This window comes from Mastomys coucha, unplaced genomic scaffold (genome assembly GCF_008632895.1).
Source record: "Mastomys coucha isolate ucsf_1 unplaced genomic scaffold, UCSF_Mcou_1 pScaffold18, whole genome shotgun sequence".
In the NCBI taxonomy this organism is placed as follows: Eukaryota; Metazoa; Chordata; class Mammalia; order Rodentia; family Muridae; genus Mastomys; species Mastomys coucha.
In genome coordinates this window covers 18,509,117-18,530,201 of record NW_022196900.1, presented here as the reverse complement: position 1 = coordinate 18,530,201, position 21,085 = coordinate 18,509,117, and the positions used below count along the sequence as shown (strand labels likewise).

At 43.7% G+C, this 21,085-nt stretch overlaps 1 protein-coding gene across 8 annotated transcripts in view; it reads right to left on the bottom strand.

The window, feature by feature from the left end:
- Palm2akap2 (PALM2 and AKAP2 fusion) overlaps positions 1–21,085 on the bottom strand; it is a 469,586-nt gene that overhangs the window by 167,342 nt on the left and 281,159 nt on the right. For 6 of the 8 annotated variants that reach the window (XM_031377474.1, XM_031377472.1, XM_031377476.1 and 3 more), the window contains exon 7: positions 18,549–19,241. The exons of the other annotated variants lie outside the window; for them this stretch is intronic. In XM_031377474.1, the coding sequence (XP_031233334.1) occupies positions 18,549–19,241 (693 nt within the window). The remainder of the gene's footprint in view (positions 1–18,548; positions 19,242–21,085) is intronic. 8 annotated transcript variants of the gene reach the window in all.

The following is a 21,085-nucleotide window of genomic DNA, read 5'->3' as shown; positions in this document are numbered from 1 at the left end:
TTTGAGCTATATATAGCCCAGGCTCGCCTGGAACTTTCTATATAGCCCAGGCTGGCCTGAAGCATACTGCAAGCCTCCTGACTCAGCCCTTCAGAGAGCTGGAAGTGCAAGCCTGTGCCTCCACATCTGGTTACTGGAACTTCCTGTTTCAGGGGACTCTCAGCATCAATTCATGTTTTCTATTAGCCTAGGGCATTGAGTCTATGTGAGTAGACACTTGCTAACCCACACAGACTCTACACACACCCAGACTTCATTCAGCCTTGAAGGGCCCGTGAAAGCCAGAACCATGGCACTTCGGAGGACCACTGGAGGTGGGCCCTCAGGATAAGTGTGGCACCTTCCTCTGAAGATCCTGGGTTGGAGGGAATCTCAAAAAACCCACTGAGACCAATGCGTTTGCAAGACTAGAAAACTTGGTGTTCCTTGTCCATGGAATATGGACTAAGATGAATACCTGCTACCCACTGTGGCTAATATTTAGGAGTTAGGTTGACAGAGATAGGCACTGGAAGGCAGAACAGAGGAGAGTGTAGTCCCGGTCCCAGAGGCAAAACAACAGACATGAATAGATTCCTTTGGCCTAGACCACCAGGTGTGGGGATGTAGAACCTTGTTCCTTTAGTCTGGAATATTCTTAGCTTGACAGCCTTCCTCATTTCTACATATTAGCTGGAATGTCTCATCTTAAGCAAGACCTTCTCAAGGGGACTTGCATGTACCCTTGTGAATACACATGCGCACACATGTGTTAGGTCTCACAGGCTGTCCGTAGAGTAAGAAATGAGATCAACCTGGATGATAGGAGGATTTCTGGTGGGTAGATAAAAGCCAGCATTCCTCCGAAACTTGTGAAGCCAGTTCCCCTCTATCAAAAGGAGTCATTTCCCCAACCTCTGGCAGAAGCCACATATGGTGCCCATCAGTATATCAAAGCTGGCCTCCACTCCTTCAATACCACAAGTACCTGTTACACGTTTCAAAGTCCACACTAGCATCCTAGACATTTCCTCCTCCCAGCTACTCCTCCTCCTTATAAGCAGGAACTCTCCTCCTCTCTTGCTGTTCTCTTGCACTCTCTGTATGTTCCTGCTCCTTCTCTATCTCTTGAGAGTCCCTTGCTCTCACTATGTTCTAGTCTCTATCTCTCCTTATCCTGCTGTTTTCACAATTCCCTCCCACTCTCCCCCTTCCCTAGCTCTGGCCTCGTTCAGTCTGTTTCTCTCTCTCTGTCTCTGTCTCTGTCTCTGTCTCTCTCTGGCTTTTTCCTCTGGATATTTTCTATCTTATTCACAATAAAATCTTTACCCCAAAGAGTGGAGTGGTTATGTTAGCAATTTCTTTCCTTGCACCCCTTCATATACAACATGTATCTGTGCATATCTGTCTATGCACAATTTAATTATACTGTGTTTGTGCATGCTCACGATGTCTGAGGGTGTGCTGGGAAGAACTGTCAGGCCAGAGGTCCTTGCACTTGACAGCACTATATAGTGGCTTTCTGTCACTGTCTTCTCTGAGCTTATGTGTCACTGCTGATGCCAAGTTCTACAGAATTGAAACCACAGCATGAGCTAGGACACACTATGAAAAGCAGAGGATTGTGCAACGCCACCAAAAGAGATCCTGAGATAGACAATCAATGGCTAGCTAGCTTATGCTGTGCTATGCCTGACAAGACAGCCTTTTGGGTTTCCAGCAGACTACTGGGAACAAAGAAACAGAGAAAGAAATGGCTTCTTGGTCAGCCTTGACAATCACATGAGACTTCCGAGGGCTCCCTCCCTAATTTATTTGTGCTGATTGTGGGGCTGGGAGCCAGTTATGACTGGTAGATACAGGGATAGGTGCAATGTGGATATCCTCACACCCCATAAAAAGTACAGTCAGACATATCAACTAGCCAGAAGAGTGGGGACTTTTGTCTTGGGAAATTCCTGCCTCCCTCCTTGCTGCTGTGGTGGTTTGGAGTCCCCAGGGAAAGCCCCTGAGAGCTGTGGTTGCTTCATCCAGTTTAGGTTGTAACCAGGAAAAGAGAGATCTGCATCAAATGAGACAATGTAATACACACTGGCCACTTTCAATTTTCATTTTCTCTTCAACTCCTGGTTTTAGTTTCTATTTTCTGCAAGCTGAGAGGTTTTCCCTGGCTATCAGGCCTCCCAGAGCTGCTGATCCTGCAAGGGACTAAGGCTGCAAGACAGGACAGGCCCTTACTGCTCTGCGGTTCTCCAAACCAGCTTGAGGCTGAAGCTTTGTGGATTCTGAGGAGTGGCTATACTTATTATCACTCCTTTCCCTGGGAGAAGCGCCCAAGGGGTGAGTTCTGGGTAGGTTTGCAGAGTTCTGGGTTTCTTCATCAGACTCCAGATTCTCAAAACTAAAACCTTTATTACCCACCAGTCTCTCGTCCATCCACCAATCCATCCATCCATCCATCCATCCATCCATCCATCCATCCAGCAATCCATCCATCCATCCATCCATCCATCCATCCATCCATCCATCCACCAATCCATCCATCCATCCACCCACACAACAAATGTTTTTTGGGTTCATTTTGTGTAGCAAGCACTATGCTGGGAACAGGGCTTCCTGAAGAGAAAAAGGTTCCACTCTGTAGCTAAAAAGTCCATGTCATCTAGTAAGGATGGTCAGTACCCAGATATTCATAGGCTATCCAGCTTATTGAAGCAGAGGCCCACTCAGCTTCTGTGACATCTCAAGCCACACACTTAAATATAACTCTAAGTGGAGTCCACGGCTTTTTATTCCTGTTACAACTTTCTCAAGCCCCTTTTAGGGACTTGAAGAGTCTTCTTATTTTTTAACACTTCTTCCTTTAGTAAAGCATCCAGTTGCTTTACCCTTGCCCATGGGTGGCCTTGGGGATGGCCTCATAGCATGCAGAAGAGTCAAAAAGATGTGGCAAGAGGCTAAATAAGGCTTCAAGCTTGGCTTTCTCCATGAAAAGCTTCTCTTGGAACCTGGATGCTGAGCCACAAACAGCCCCTTGCCACACGAGGATGCCATGGGTGGAGTAGGTAGGTAAGTGTTGTAACTGACAGCCAGTACCACATACCAGACCTGAGAGCAGTGAAGCCTCTACAGCGTCTATAGTCTCAGCTCCTGTCTGTCCATCTTGGGAGAGACCCAGAACATTAGCTGTATAGAGACCGTGGGTGGTGTCGAACAGCAACGCCGACAAACGGGAGCAGTCCTCACCACCCACAGTGCATTCCCAGGACCCACATGGCAGCTCCAGGATGCCAGGAGGGTACCAAACTCATTGAGGCTCAAATCCCTTCTGTATATAGCATGGAGCTTGCATATAACCTCCACACATCTTCCTGTATAGTTTATACAATACAATCACGACGCCATGCTATGCACATCACTTTCATGCTATGCGCAGAGTGGTTAGTCTTTAGGGAGTGATAAGCAAAAATCATTGGTCCAAATTCAGAACAGATGCATTTCCTCCCAAGTATTTTCAATCCAACTTGGGTGATTGTATCCACAGCTGAGGAACTCATGGGCACAGAGAGCCAATTGCAACTGTTTGCACTTTATGTGTCTGTAAACGTATCACATTGCCCCACGTGGGGATCTACCTCATATATAGCCACCAAACCCAGACAGTATTGTGGATACTGGGAAGTGCTTGCTGATAGAAGCCTGATATAGCTGTCTTCTGAGAGGCTCTGCCAGAGCCTGACAAATACAGAGGAGGAAGCTCACAGCCAACCATTGGATTTTTTCTCGGGGTTCCCTGATGGAGGAGTTGGAGAAGGGACTGAAGAAGCTGAGGGGGTTTGCAGCCCCATGGAGGGAGCAACAGTGTCAACAGGCCAGAACCCCTGGAGCTCCCTGGGACTGAACCACCACCAAAGAATACACATGGAGCAACCCATGGGGCTGACCACATATATGACAGAGGATGGCCTTGTTGGACATCAGTGGGAGGAGAGGCCCTTGGACCTGAGGGTGTTCAGTGCCCCAGTGAAGGGGAATGACAGGTTGGGAGGATGGGAGTTGGGAGGAGCACCCTCATAGAGGCAGGGGAGGTGGTGGGATAGGGAGTTTCTGAAGGGGAGACCTTGAAAGAGGAAATCATTTGAAATGTAAATAAAGAAAATATCCAAGAAAAAGAAAGTCACCACGTGTGGGCAATTTGCTCTATAACCTAAGATAACAGCTCTAGGTCCCAGTGACTTTGCTGCTTGAGGATGGGCCAGTGGCCAAGCAGACTTAGACCTCCTGGAAGTCAGTGAGAGCTGCAGACTTTCAACCTACCTGGGACCAGCCCATCCAGATCCTGCCTTTGAACAAGAATCCCAAATATTTCCCATGGTGATCAAAGCTTGAGAAGTATTGGCCATTTGAGAATGTATACTCCCCCCGCCCACTAGGTATTTTATTTTAATTTTTTTTTTTTTAATTCAGGGCTGGAGAAATAGCCCAGTAGTTAAGAAAACTGACTGCCCTTCTATTCCCAGCCCCCACATGGCAGTTCAACTTCTGTCTCAGGAGATCTGACTCCCTCTTCTGACCTTTGAAGGCATGTGCACGGTGCACAGATGCACTTGCAGTCAAGGTGTATATATATTATATACACACATATGTATGTACATATGTATGTATATAATATATATACATATTATATAGTAAATAAATAAACAAACACATAAATAAAATTTAAAAAATAAAAATAACCCAAACACACAAAATAAGGCAATGCATATCAGCACACCAGCCTTGCTCCCCACCCCCCAGATTTAACTGATTTAAAAACACCAAGCATAGCTTCTAGGTTGAACATTGTCTTAATTTCTCTTCCTGTTGCTATGACAAAATTCTCCCACAAAAGCAATTTAAGGGAGAGAGGTTTGTTCTAGTTCACAGTTCCAGGGCCCAGTCCACTGTGGAGAGGGAGCCAGCGTGATCAGGGCTAGAAGCATCTGGTCATATGTCTTCCACAGCCAAGCAATGGGAGCAATAAATGGTCATGTTCTGATGTCTGTCTCCATTTATACAGTCGAGAATCCTCTGCTCAAGGAATGGTCCTGCCCATGGTCAACATCATTCTTGCTACATCAGTTGCTGTCACTCCCCATATACATGACTGGTGAGGTTGCCTGTTTCTCAGGCAACTCAAGATTCAGTCAGGTTTGACAATTAATACCAACATTCACAGACACTACGCTAAGTTCTTTTCAAACATAACTCATTTAACCTTCCTGGTAGCCTAAAGAGAGACACTCTCACGCCTTACATTAAGAACAAGGAAACTGAGGACAGACAGTTGCACTACCCACATAAGTTCTTGCAAGTTCATAAGCAACAGTCGGGGGCCTGTCTCCAGGCTTAGTCTTCCCTGCATCTAGGCCAGGTATTATTCCACTGTGTGGATATATCATACTTTGTTATAGCTATCTGTTAATGAATAATTGAGGGGTTTTGTCATCTTTTGACTATTTGGAAGAATACTGTAATTAACAATATACAAGCAATCTACTCAAATTCCTGCTTTCAATTTTTTTATTATTATTATTGTTGTTGTTGTTGTTGCTTTTGTTATTGTTGTTTTGAGAGAGGTCTCCTGTAGTCCAGCTAGCATTCAACAAATGCCTGCCTCCTGGACATGTGGGTCTTATCTGATTAGATCTTTTCAAGAGAAGATTAAAAATATGGGAATGGTTGGTTACTGGTGCCAAGGAAAACCAAATCGAACCAAGACCCTTGTGTAAGTCTACTCAGTATGTCTGGGGTCTGCCCTTGAACTTGCAGGTTGTTACTTATTCCCAGAGGGAAAATCTGATCACCAGCCACTTTTTCCATCCCTTCAGAGTCCTTGGGGTCCTACCCTATCAGACGACTGAAGATAGTCAAGCTCAGGTTGCAGTCCCTCTCCTCTTGTCTGGAAGGTGGTCGCATGAATGCGCCACCACACCCTGCATAAAACATTCTTAACAGAAGCCTGGCAATGCAGGCACTGTTTCCATGGTACAGATGAGAAACAGGCTTGGTGAGCTGAGATTAATTACTCGAGGGTGCCCCTCTGGCTAATGCCATGTTTTGGACTTAACTTCACTCCCAAAGCCTAAGCCCACACCTTTCCTTTACTGGGAGAACAGAAAGGACTGAACTGGGAATATCTCTGCTTACCCCACACATTTCTAGGTGTTGTTCTCTGTACCAGATACCAGGCATAGCTGGCAGACTTACCTTAGTAAGCTTAATAAATTAATATCATGATAAAATAATTCAATATATAGTAAACGATTCAGGCTGCACCACACACCAACTGAACCAGGAATGTTGGGATGGGGCCCTCATTATTATTGATTTTTAAAAAGTCTTCACTTTCTGACACATCAAAAGCAAGAAAGCAAAAACAAAAACATAGATTTCCAGGGCATGGTGCTTCCTGGGAGAATTCTCCAACTTGTTAAAGTGCTTCTTGAGAGCTAAGGGCTACTGTAGTGGATTTGGAGGCAGGACCTTTAAGATGTGATTGGTCAGGTGGTGAAGATGGATCAAGTCTTTTCTCAGAGAAGTGAGTTCTTGCTCTCCAGGGACTGTATTTGTCAGAGATGTGTGGGCTGTATTATCCAGTGTTCACCTCATTTGTCTCTCTGGATGTACTTGCTTGTCCTTTTGTCTCCCCCCATATTGTGACAGCATTAGTTCTGGCAGCCATGGGATTTCTAGCTTCCAAACTGTAAACTAAATAAGTTTTTGTACTTTCCAAATTATTTTGCTTAAGTATTTTGTTATAGCCACAGAAAGTAAACTAAGATAGGAGAGGCTGGGTCTCAGGCAGAAAATGGACTCATTTGATAGAGATGGTGGAAGAGAGAGGGAAGAGGGGAGGAGAGAGGAGGAGAGAGGAAAAGAGAGAAGGAGAGAGGAGGAGAGAAGGAGAGAGGAGGAGAGGGGAGAAGAGGGAAGAGGGGAGGAGAGAGAGCGAGCCAAGGACGAAGTGCCACTTTCCCCACTCATCTCCTCCTCTTCCCTTGTGACCAGCCAGGTCACCGTTCACACTCTCTTCAAGAGTTCTCTAAGCTTACTTGCATCAGGGAGAAGACAACCAGAAGCTGAAGGTGAACACGCTTTCCCGTGGAACCATGGGCCCCAGAGGCCCCACAGCCGTGCTTTCTGCCCTCCCTTCCTTGACTCTCTGAAAACTCACATCCAGCCATCCATTTGATTCAAGTAACACAGCAGGAGCCAATCAACTTGGATTCTGTGGGTAAAAAAGTACTTATGCACAAGACGGCTCTATAGCTGAACAGATGTTACTGTTCTTTGCTTCAGCCGTCCAGATCTTGTTGGAGCATCTGAGCACGCTGCTGACATGCTCAATTTATTTGTTAAGTAAGGACCAGTGTGACTGACAGGTGCCTGGCTCAGCAGACAGAACATGAAGTCACTCTAAGCTGTGCTAGAATCTCAGCTGTCTCTGCTCTTCCTGTCCCTTTGAGCAAGTCATTTGGTATTTCTCACTCTGATCTTTGAAATGAGGAATTGAGACTTTTTAAAAGTCCAAGCAGGCAAGAAGTATCCCCTTGGATTTTAGAGAGGTGGTTGGCATTATGGAACACTGATGCACACACTAAGGTGACAGTGGCCATCTTGATTCTCTTTCTTTTGTCTGATGACGGTACGGATAGAGCAATAATTATGACCATATTTTCTACTGTATTCCCCCTGTTTTCTTTTTAACACAACATCTGCTCTCAGGTGACTTCATTTACTACAGTCATCTGGAAATTTTCAATGTTCATTTAAATTTATCTTGAGTTACTTTTGTGGCATGTGAACTATTTAAGTTAGTGTACTAAAATTAACTCTTGAATAAGTTTCTATAGACCAAAATACTAAACAATACCACACACATGCTAGTATGTGGTGCACAAGGTAAACATAATTGATGTGATACTCCAAAATTCCAAATTTGGGGAGCCTGGGGGACACTGAGTAGGGGTTTCTCAGCTCTCAGGGATGGGGCTTAGCATCTCAGGGAAAGTAAAACCATCTTGTTCCCTTGTGTGACATTAGCTCTTTAAGGTATAGACAGTTCATGTTGACTGCAGGATTGTCCTCACCTTGGGGATGTCCTCAGCCTGACTAACCAAAGGACCCTGGTCTGAAAAGAATAGCTCAGTGGCTGAAGAAGTGGTTCAGCAGGTAAAGAGGCCTGCTGCCAAGCCTAAGGACCCAAGATCAATCCCCAAGACCCAAGTGAGAGAAGGAGAGAACTGACTGTGCACCCCCCCCTATAAATAAACAAATGAACATAATAAAACATCCACAAAGGCACATATCTGTGCCTCATGTTTTCAGTACCCCATGAGGTGGTCATGAAAAGGAAAATTGGGAATATTATCATCACTTTTACATTTGAGGAGCCTTTGGTTAAAATTGAAACAAGCCCTGGTTGGTGTCACTTTTTGATGGCAAGCCTCATAGGGAAAGGTCAATGCTTCACCAGCTCTCCAAGCTGCCAGTCTTTGATGCTGATTCTTACTGTCAGTAAGACAAAGCCATGAACATTAAGGACTATCACTGCCTTGTAAATATCAGGAAGACAATAAAGGAGTACAGAGTAGAAGCAGAGGAGCAGTTACATTTAAACTCCAATGCAGATAAACTTTGCAACCTGACTTCTAAGGAGCAGGTGAGAGTAACTCTGCTTCTCTTTAGGTAAGGAAATGCTGCAGAGACACCTCCCAGTCTACAGAGGGCGCTGTTACCACTGAACATTTCCTTATGTGTTTAAAGGTCCAAATAACTGGTACCATTTTGTCCTGTCTTGAAAGAATGGCCCCACTTTCCCAATCTTTCTGCACCCAATTCCATGACAATCCTTACACCACTTCCATGACAGAGAGCCTTCTGTTGTATGAAGTAGAGGGCTGGATGTGGCATTTGTCACCTGGAACGCTGGATCAATATTTTGCTCTGTTATGTGGGGAGGGGCCTTACTATCCCTTTAACAGCAGTGATGTCAGCCGCACAGGGTTCATGGATTAAAGATCATCCTGCTCTCCCAAGGGGAATGCCCCAGTTAACTATGAGGGTACTAGTATTTTTATCAGTTAAACTTTGCCTAGTAAAAGCGTTTGCCCTTGATAGTGGGAAACCCCCAGAAAAGAAAGATTAAGTTGTACTATTTGGAATTGCTTATGTTCAATATTAATTATTAACAAAAATGACAATTTCAGGCAATTCACACATTACAAAAGCAGTTACAGACTTGAAGGAGAGTTAAGCAGCTTCCTCCTGTGGCTAATCCTGAAGCATACCTGAGCAGCTTATATTCTTGATGTTAGGGAGGAACAGGACCATTGTTGGGGGGGCGTCCAGGGGGAGGACAGACACTTATCAGAATCAAATTAATATCTATCATCAGCTCCCGACTGACACGTGCTCTACATGAGTCTAAATTCCATCTTTGCAACCGTGGATGGAGGTCAGCTCTCGGCTTTTCATACAGCTCTCTATGTTTCCCCATTGGAATGCCCTAGAGCCATGGCGCACATATTATAATACATTGTCATGGTTGTGGTCCAAACCAACATGTTCCACATTATAATATTCTTATCATTGAGGAAATAATGTAAAAAAGCCTTGCTACCTACAGTATGGCCTGGATCAGACAAAACACGAGTCTACAAACACTTGGGCTAGATGTGTAGATGCATAGGGACCAGGCAATTGCTGCCTTTCTAGCACATTTGATAGGGACAAGAAGTCTCTGTATTTCTTCCACTTAGTACTGGCTGGAGTTCTTGTCAGTTCCCATCTGGCAATTGGAAAGTCTACAAGACACCATTTATATTTTCATCTTCCATTACTTTCCAAGCATAAAGACATCTCTCCAAATGTACTTTGAGACCCAAATGAGTACACACCCCAACTAATTTAACTTACTCTATGTCCTCCAAGGACATGATTTTTGTGACACGTCCATAGGTAGTGTCATATTATTCTTTATTAATTCTTTCATGTCAGAATTATTTTTTTTATTGAGTACTTATTGTCTGACAGGTCCTAGGCCACAAGATGACAAGTTGCAAGTCAATAGGGCCAGACTGGGCCCAAATCTACTTAGTCAGCTTATTAAAACCCAGCCACACTCTCTTGTTTGCATGCTGTGAAGAGCTGACGTGAGTAATTATCACAAGACCATTTGATTCCCAAACCCAAAAGTATTTCCTATCAGATAACATATAGAGCAAGTTCACCTGTCCTGTTCTAGGTAAAGTCAATACAGTGGTGAACAAGAGAGACAGTAGCCATGTGTCTTTGGGAGTGTCTGTAGTGAGCATACTGAATGAAAACTGTTAACATAAGAGGAACCCAGAGTTTACTCATAACCACCTAAGCCACTCACTGCTGAGACTTGCAAGGAAAAAGAGAAAGCAAAATCCACAAGACAGGTGTGGAAAGAGATCTGCCAAAAGAAGTCAGAGAGAATAATGCTAAGAGATTTGATCAGTTAGTATGGAAACCCACTAGGACAGGCAGGGTATAAGGGGCATCAAATCTGTGGGCCACATAGTCCATGGATCAGAATCACCCGGAACACTCTTTAGGTTGATGATTGATGGTCTCACCTGAGACTCTGTGTTCCACAGCAGGACTGAGCTGTCCTATCATTCATGGGCACACACAGGTGATTCTGGAGCGATGCATAGTATGGGGGACATTGGACTCCTGTTAGGTTTAGGGAGTGGCTGGAGGTGCCGGAGTTCACTTAGAGCGAGCGAGAAGCGGAAAGAATCAGGGCACAGACACATAGCAGTAGGTGCAGTGAGAAGGCAGTTTATTGTCTATTAATACTGGTATACAGAGGAACAGAGAGAAGCTTCGCATACAGCATTGGATGTCGCTGGCAGTGATTTTTTTTTTTTTTTTTGAAATTGGTTTTTGTTTTGTTTTCAACTGAAGGAAACAGAACAGTCAAAGTACACTTCGGGTTACAAAGTACAGCAGCTAGCCCAGCAAGTCTAATTCAGAGTAAGCACAACAGGCTCCCAGCCCCCCACCCCACTGACTAACCACAAATGGATGTATATACAGAGGGTGCCACTCACCCGAGCGAGTCGTAAAGCTGAAAATCCTATCGACAACCTACATTCAACTGAAAAGCTGCATCAGACACAACATTTTCTGCAACCATTGTTAAGATTTTTTTTTTAAATCTCTCCTAAGCTAGGAGTTTGAAAGGAAGAAAGAATATTCAAGAACCCTGCAAAAGACAGAACATTTCTTCCCACTTGTCCCAATAACATATCGTGGAATTCAGTGGAGCTACATGCAGAACAGCTCAGATCAGACAGTGCCCGGTGACTTCTGACCTCTTTATATAGAGACCTGTCATTGCAAGCCCAGCAATGATGCCCTGCACACCCAATTGGGAAGCTGGGAGGTTTCCTTGGTAACAAGAGTAACTGGCTCTCCCTCAGCACCTTCAGGCAATTGCATAGTTCTTTTCGAATTTTTGCAGCTGTCTCCTTGGCAGCGAAGTTCGCACAGGGGCTTGAGCTGGGCTTGTTGGAAGAATGGGGGGAGGTGGATTTTGGTGATGAAGACTTTAAAATTATTTGTTTGGAAACTATGGGGTTTATTTTTATTGAAATAGAAAAAAATGTTTATGATTTTGCCTTGCTGGGAAAGGATGTGGTCTCTTGGGGAAGGATGCTGTCTGGGAAGGGAGCTAAGCAGCACTGGTATGAAGACTTGGAGCTTTGACACATTCAGTCAACTGGATCCAAGGATGGACAGGGAATGGGGATTCATACATTTGGCATAAAATTAGGTAAAAGACTCAAGAACTACAAATTCACAGTCCCATCTATGGATGAAGATAAAATTCTTTCTGTTTCTACCAACCTCTGAATTCACAATGCAACCTCAGCAAGAATAGGCCAATGAGGTGAGTTTGACGTTCTCTGTATTTCTGTATAGACTATAGATCAAGCATGTCCAACCTGCAGCTCATATACTGAATGCATTCCACATAGCAAATGCCCAAGAATGTTTTCTATGACATCATGTTACAATGTCAGAAGGTTGGACACCCCTGACAGTGGAGATGGTTATTATACTTTGAACTCATCATTTCATATATTTTATACCATATATGTAGATGTATCATAGAGAATGGCCCCTTAACCATAAATGCAGCAATCACTTCTTGAGTGTGTGAAAGAGTTGGACTCTGGTTGAATAGGTTTCTCTTGCATGAAAAAATGCCATGTCCTTCCCAAAGACAGTTACAGATTATTGAAGGAATGGTTCAAAGGGCCTTCAAAGTAACACAATCTAATAGGCCAAGCACAGAAAGCTTAATCTTACAGCATGCATCTGTTGGAAACTTTGGATTTTAAGCAAAGGCAGTATAAGGCTGAGTCACAAGATCTGGGTTAGTGCTATAGAAATCACCAGAAAGAAACCATAAGGGAATGAAGCAATAACTCAGTCAATCAAGGGTGTTTTCAAACTCAAGCTCCATAATGCATATAGATCTCACTATAAAAATATTATTCTCTAAAAAAATACATAAATGTCAAATATTCCATTTCTATAGTGACTCCTTACCCCCCACCTATACCATGGGTGTATACCACCTATATCATTCTAGACTACGGTAAATATAGGCCTTCAGGGGTGGCCCAGTAGAAGTCTATCTTTCTTGCCTTTTCAAGCTAGTCCAATTGTGCTTACAACTGTGCTCCTGGACCCAAGTAGGGGGCCTAACAAGTTCTGTCACAGCAGTCAGCACAGTGAGGAAGTCACTGTAAGAAGCCACACACTTCCTGTGTTCTGCGCCTGGAATGTCAGAGTGATTCTGCAGGCTCAGATGGGCACCAGAATCACATTCAGTTAGTAGAAGGGCAGAATTAAGGCCCAGGCTCTGCCTACATTAACCCCTCTGCACACCTGCAAGTTCTGCCTGAAGCTCCTGGGATGGAATTCATAGCTCTGGGTTGGATCGAGGAAGAGAATGTTGTGTTAACACAGCTTTCGAGTACAACCTTCTATTTCCATTTGTTTGTTTGTTTGTTTGTTTGTTTAAGACAGGACAGAAAAGGAGAAAACATAAACATTCAGTGCTAAGGCAAGCTATCCAATGGCACATCAGAACCCTTTCTCTGCCATTCACTGTGCTGACACCACAAGGCAGATATAGTCTGTAAACATAGACGCTATACAGTACATTAAACACGGCAGGAAAGGAAAGGAAAACCACCCTGTATGTCTTTCTGGGATTCTGTTCTTTCAAGTCAGAAGGGGTTGCAAGGAGCCTAGAGAGAATTTCATGATTGGCGAGGGGTGCTTTTATTTTGATTCAAACAAACAAACAAACAAACCAAAAAAATGCAGTTACTTGGGAAAAAAAAAAGCCCAGGTGACCAGTTGGAGGCAGTAGGGGAAGAAATGACCATTCACAACTCAGTCTGTAGAAACTTAGAAATAGTCACAATATGTAAAAAAATTCATGAACATCAGGAAACATTTTGTTTCCCTGCCTGGTAAGAGAAGACAGTGAAAAGTCCTGTTCTTATCACCGTCCTCATCATTATTATGGTTACAAAAGTTAAGGCTGTCCAGCTCTGTGATGGACAAAGTCTGTGGTCCCTCCATTGCCTGTTTTCACATTGACAGCTAGGTCTCTGTGTGGCAGTTCTGGTCCTCGGGTGTTAGACTGGAGTTGGGAAGGGAAGCAGAGGCCTCCAGTTATGTAAAAATGTCGGGAGAGCGGGTCGGAGGATCACTGGTGAAATTTTCTTTAAAAAAATTTCAGGATGTAGTCTTTATACCTCTCTACATGTAAACAATCAGCATTTGGAATTTTAGTGAAGTGGACTTAAGAAGTTTGCTGAAGCCATAAAAAAATTATTTTTTTACTCTTCTACTGAGGGATTTTAGCTTTTTCCCTAGAAGATGCAGGCAGGTTTTCCTAGCAAGTCCTAAAGAAGGCTAGCCTGTGAAGGTGAAACATCAGCAAGACCTAAGACCCCATTTTTCTCATTAGTTTGAGCTGTTTTATATGTATCAATAACTCCAAAAGCCCCTACAGTGTTTTAATAACCCAATAGAACAAAGAACGCTTTCCAGGTCTGTTCTAACCAATACACCTTGATTAAGAGACCAGAAAGCTTTTGAACAATTATGAATTATGAATTTTGAATATTTATGAAGTTTTGAAACCTATCTCTTTAAGACGCTGGGAATTTACAGAATCAGTTATAAATGTGAATATTAAAAAATACAATATGAAACGGTTCACCTTGAAATGGTTTGAACTGTAAGCTGATACTGCAGGGGATGAGGGTGTGTCTGCCGGGAAGGGCAAGCTTCCTGCACTTCCCAGCCACGAAGAGAGGTAATCCACTGTATAAGAATGACACCAACCAAAAATGTCCCCAGCGTATGTTCTTTCTACCTTCATCTGTGCTTCCAATGGACAGGGCCAAGGCAAGTATCTCAGTATTTTCCCTCTATCTCCTTACTCTAGTCTGTTTTTCTGATACCCGTTGGTTCTGACATTTAGCAACTTATAGTTTTCAAGAGTGTTCTGTGGCTCCTGGAAAGAAAAGAAAATTCTTCCAGAAATGAAGGAGTTGGGCTCCAGAGTTCTGCCCCAGAGATGATACCGTATCCCTGGGAAGCGCTCTATGTGCCTTTTCATAAAATCTCAGTACAGAAGGGAGCTTTGTGGCCCTCTCCTCAACACTGCCAATGATAACTTGAATCACCACATAGCCAGTCATCTCAGAAGCAATTTGGTTTTTGTTGTTACAGAAGGAAAAGAATACAATTGTGGGGAAAAGGTTAAAAACGAATCTCCTAAGTTTAGTCCTACTGCGTGTTAAAAAAAAAAATGCCAAGACTATTCAAGATTCTTTAGATATGTGGGCTAGGCCTGGCCATTGTAACTGTCAAAAAATCTAATTAAATACCATTGAAATAAAAATATTCATTTTCTTCAATTTCTTCTCTTTTATTTAAAGGGGAACTTATTATGTATATTTATATACCATATATATATATATATATATCACACATATGTGTGTATACATTTTTTTTTGAGGCAGAGTCTCATTATATAGCCCTGGTTAACTTGGATTCACTTATATAGACCAGGCTGGCCTCAGACTAACAAGGATTTGCCTACATCTGCCTCCCTAATGCTGGGACGAGAAGTGCACTCTACAGTGGTGGGTAGACACGAGAAGTGCACTCTACAATGGTGGGTAGACACAGGTTATATTTTAAAGAATAGCCCAATTAACATTAGCTCAAAACAAGACTGTGGTTCTGCAACTTCATCATGGATTCTTTACTCTGCTTATGTCTGGTTAGGACCACACAGCCACATGCCTTGCTTCTAGAAGGGGTGATACCAGAAATTAGAGAGAGAAAGAGACTGAGACACACAGAGAGAGACAGAGACACACACAGAGAAATAGAGAGTGAGGGAAGGAAAGAGAGAGTGAGAGAGAGAGACAGAGACACACAGAGAGAGAAATAGAGAGAGGGAGGGAAAGAGAGAGAGAGACAGAGACACACAGAGAAATAGAGAGAGAGGGAGGGGAAGAGAGAGAGAGTGAGAGAGAGAGAGACAGAGACACACACACAAAGAAATAGAGAGAGAGGGAGGGGAAGAGAGAGAGTGTGTGAGAGAGAGACAGAGACACACACACAAAGAAATAGATAGATAGATAGATAGAGAGAGAGAGAGAGAGAGAGAGAGAGAGAGACTCTGTCAATAGCATGGGAAGGCAGAGTCACAGTTAGGACCCTGCTTACATCTCCATCATCAAGCCATAACTCGGTGCTGTAGATGGGCTGATCAAGCTCATTCCATAAAAAGGATTGGCTGAACCTGGGTCTCCTACAGAGACTGGGATAGTATGCAAACTTTGGCCACAGTCAAACATGCTTTCATTTACTGTACCCACAAATAATTTTCGTAAGGGCAATATGTCTTAACTTCAATTAAATGATATTCTCTAATAACAAAAGTATAGAGCGAATCCTAAGTCAGAGTTTGCTAGATTACAGATTGGAGGGGGGCTATCCTTGGTCCTTGAGATCTTATGAAGAGTGGGAGGTACAGACTGTCGTCTTCATAGATAAGTCATTCCAGTAAGGAAGGACAGGGGTGATGTGTCCTGAAAGCTCCAAACAGCAGGCCCAGGGACTCTGAGCTCTGCCATCCGCTCCCTCATTGTGCTTTTGAAACCTCACACTGAGCAGTCCAAATCCCCAAGAGAGTAGAAGAGACAGGCCAAGTAAACTTTTAGATTGTATATTTCCCAAATGACTTCTTAAGATGATAGACTGTCTAAAACCATGAGAACCAGCTTCTCCTGTGGACATGGGTTTATCCACACGGTGTTTTGTTCAAGGCTTGTGTGCTATCCAACCACTGGGGGAAAATGAAGTTGAGGGCAGTGAGGGCTGTTGGTACCGGAGCCCGGCTCCCAGATAACAGAGCCGCTGTGATCTGCCGCAGCTACGTTTTCAAAGCCCAGACTTAGTGATAATTCCCAGTTATCTCAAGGGGAACCGCGGAGGGGGCAACCTGGGAAACTTCGATCACTCCTTTGCTATTCCTTTCTTTAATTTTTCTTGTTTACTTATTAAAGATTAAAAATGACTCATTGTGCTCAATAAAAATGGAACTACCTGAGAAAAGAAGAACAGAAATAAAAATGTCATTTCCCTCTAATTATATTAGATATAACTTCAAGCCATGAAAGGAACCAAAATATTAGATTTATCAAGTTAAATGGGACAAATTTAGTTGGTTCTGTGCTGCTATCCTCCAGACTTCCTTATTATTATTATTATTTTGAGCTACTTCCAAGATACGTTATGATGTCTCAGGTCATAGTATGTGGTTCTTCCATCGGAACATACAAGATTCTGTTGCTGATTTGTATGAAACTATGGTGTCTGGGTAAATGAAGTTATCTCATTAAAATAAGCTAACATAGCTTCACTTCTCCTTTCTCCTGTATTAGGTTCTTTTCCTAAATCCCTTCCTTCTGCTTTCACTAAACACATGGCTGTCCAGTTTAGGACAGAGCTAACTATGGATTTCAAGGGCTGTTTATCAAGTTTTAAGTTTAAAAAAAATTCCTCAATATTCTACAATTCCCAGACACGAAGAAACGGTGCTTTAAGAAGCCCAGGAATGTGTCAGTTAGACTATGTGGTAGAATTCAAGATTTTTCATTTTTCACAATTTTCATTGAAAAGGTTTTTTTTTTATTGTTTTTTGTTTATGTTTTTTGAGTAAAGACACCTATATATTGATGTTATGGGGATATTAAATTAAAAAATGTTACCCATGGGGATATTAAATTAAAAAAAGCACAGATGTAAGACTAGTCAGCTGGGCACAGAAGATGGACAGTTAATGCATACAGCACCATCCTTGATACGATGGGGGGTATTATGACAGCCCCCCCTATGTCAGAAAGACTGTTTTAAGGAATATGGTCACGGCAGAGAGACTTCTCAAAATGATCCCCTCTTTGAAAATAGATGAGTTCTATCAATCAGAAAATATGCATGAAAAAGAAACCAATATGAAACTTTACATTTTGGGGGCGCATGGAAACAAGGCTTATGGACTGGCGAGCATGGGTCGTGGAGAGCAAGGGTGGCCTGAAGTCCTTAGAAAATCCCGTCTGAAGGGTTCATTGCGTAAGCCATAGAAAGAGAGAGCTGCTGACTGCCAGGTGGTGAAGTCAGTCCCTACCCTCCCGCTGGCACAGGCGCTGGGTTCTTTGCTCTCCAGTCAACTTCAATGTGGTTTTAAGGGAAGGAGAGCACAATGCTGTAATCCGGAAGCTTACATAAGGCAGCAAAGGAAAAGCATCATCCTAGAACGGCCAGATTAAGGTAGGTCCACTTTTGGCTACACTAGCAACCGGCTACAGCCCCACAGCATTTTGCTACACAAGATATAAAAACACAAATCCACGCAGCAAAAGAGGCAGGTGAGAAGCCAGGGGCATGGCAGTGTGTGTGTGTGTGTGTGTGTGTGTGTGTGTGTGTGTGTGTGTGTGTGTGTCTAGATTAGAGGAACACGCAGAAATGAAAACCCCAGGGTGCCAATGGGTTGGAGTCCAGTCAAGTCAATTAAGGCTACAAGATAACCAGCTGCTATGAAGAGTCCACTCCAATCAAGTAGTACCGCTCTGATTCAACTCTTGAAGACACAAAGAAAGGTTTAGAGGAAAAAAGTAAGTTCTTGGGAGGAAAAAAAAATGAAGCACACACATGCACGTTGTTTTCCGAGTGAGGAGAGGGAAAGATGTGAGCGAGAGATCAAAGCAAATCCAACTGCGAGGCAAGGCAGATGTTTGCTTCCAGTTCACAGTATCGCAGTTAGTGTGGTACAGTGAAGTCTATTTAAGAGGTGGAGAGTAGAGAGGCTGCCCAGAAGAAAGGGGGAGGAGAAAGAAGTGGTCACATGACAACACAGCATTGACAGCGCTTTTTCTTTTGGGTACCTGGGGCGGGGTCTGTGGCCAGGCTCTCTTCCTTGCCTTCTGGGGATGAGGGTTCTGTAGTGTCTGACATGGGCCTGCCGGACACCAACTCAGCTGCGTTCCCGTCGATCGTGGACACGTCCGTCACTGTCTTCTCTCTTAGAGACTTTTCATCGTCTTCATCAATCAGGACTAATTCGGCCTTGATGGTTTCGTCATAGCCTAGCACCTTTTTAGTCTCCTCTTCATCTTCAATGTTTTGGTAGCCCATAAAAATCATGGTGACTGGTTGATCCAGGTTTGCCTCTGGCCCTTCTGTGCTGGGGGGCTGGGCCTGCTGCCCGGGGTTTCCCGAAGACTGATCTTTCCTGGACTTTTGCACCATTTCTAACTTGGCCTCTTTGCAGAGCATGTGTTCCTTGGGATGGCCCAGGCTCCCATCTGCAACAACAGTCCTTTCTGACGTGTGTCCTCTGAAGCTCGATTGTCCAGCCTTCTGAATTAGCTCTTCCACATCCTTTGCGCTTAATTTGTGGACTCCGTTTTCTACCACGGTGCCTCCTGAGTGCACCTCATACACTACTTTGGTACCGTCATCATAGACTTTGACTCCTCTCTGATGGACCCCCTCTGGACCAATGGTGGATGCAGAGAGAATCTTGGTCTCTCCTGTTTGTTTGTCTTTCTCCACATTAATTTCCATGGCGTATATAGCTTGAATGAAAACAAGAGAAAGGAAGTGCATGTTACAACAAAAAAAGCCAGTGAATGGTTAATTGCCAAACAGACCAAAAAAAGAGTGGTTTGTGCCCTTTCTATTGTAACCAGCAAGCAACCTGAGTGTTAGCATGAGGTGCGCGGTGTGGACAGAGGCGGTTGTGTGTGTTCTTAACAAAGCAGCTTAATGCACTGGGAAGACAAATGCGCACAGTCATCGAATCTCAATGAATTTAGGCTTTTTAGGAGACCAGCTGGAAGAAGAGACTTATGTAACAGGACAGATGGATGGGAAGACCAGTAACATGCAAATGACCTTGACTGAGATCTGCTTCAGGTTATAGACAATTTCTGTACCTAAGTTCCAGAACCTTACAGCTGTTCGCCCAACTCTCACCAAACATGCGTCTGGTTTCTCCCGTACATTTCCTCCTGAGTGTTAATGGAGAAGATGCTGAGTGTTCTGCAGGTGGCATCCAGCTGTCCTCCTTCATGCTACAATTGGCTCTGCTGCAGAGACTACGAAAGCATTGGTACTCTGTGCTCTGAGAGTACTCTAGTCAATTATTGAAGGTTCGTTAAAAAAAAAAAAAAAGCCAGTGAAAGAACAGGTTGTCTCAGCACCTGTAGCATAAGTGCTGGGGACAATGCCCCCCAAAGCCTCTGTTCTCTCTTATCCGCTCAGTATTAAGGCTCATGATTCTGTCTCTTTATACTCCTCCCTCTGTTGTCTTTTTTCCTGTTCCACTCCATATTGTGCCTGTTGATCACCACCATGAGATTCTCCTTTCCTTTTCTCTAGGCTGAGTTCGGGCACCCAAGGGACCAGTCTCTCCAACCATCTCACGTCCTGATGCTGATTTAGTGTCCCTAAGTAACAGCTCTCTTCTGTCCTGTAGCCTCTTGGGATACCCAACGTTCATGTCCAGTGGGTTGTTACCCCACTGGGGTTCAATGACCCTTTCGCAGAGGTCACCTAAGACCATCAGAAAACAGACATTTACATTATGATTCCTAACAGTAGCAAAAGTACAGTTATGAAGTACCAACTAAGATAATTTCTGTGGTTTGGGAGTCACCATAACACGAGGGACTGTATTAAAGGGTCTCGGTGTTAGGAGGGTTGAGAACCACTGGGCCTAGATATACTCAGTCACACTGGGCTCAGCAGCTTCAAAACCATTGCATCTTCTTTCAGCCTTCCCTTTATCTTGGTGTGAGGTGACATCAGTACCATAGCTTAGTCATTCACTCTGGTAAGACAAAAGCCCTGAATCATGTCTGATCTCTCCTTCTCTTTCTAGTTTCTCAAATCCAGTCACTGAGAGGATCTGCTTCAGGGATTCCCACCATTTTCTTCAGCACCACCTCTTCCACCAGGCCTCAGTCCAGACTCCTCTGTTTTTGTACTCAAGCCCTGAGGACTATACATAAGGAAAGAGGGACATGTGTTTTTATATGGCCAGGAGGAAGAATGGTATTCTCTCTATATATTTAAAGGTTATATAAAATGAAGGAAGTCATTTGGGAGATGGAGACAGGAGGATGAGGACTTCAAGCTCATTCTCCACTGTATAATGAGTTTGGGACCAACATGGATTACCTGAGGCCCTGTCTCAAAAAGAAAAAGGGAAGAAAATAGGAGACAGAAGGAAGAGGAAATATTAGAGGAAGGAAGAAAGAAGGGAAAGGAAGAGAGGGAAAGAGGAGGAGAAGGAAGGAAATGGGGAAAGAGAAAGAAGGGAAGGAGGGAAAGAGAGATGGAGGGAAAGTAGAAAGGGAGAGGGAGAGATGAGAGAGAAGGAAAAGGGGAGAGGGAGAGAGAGGGGGGAGAGGGAGAG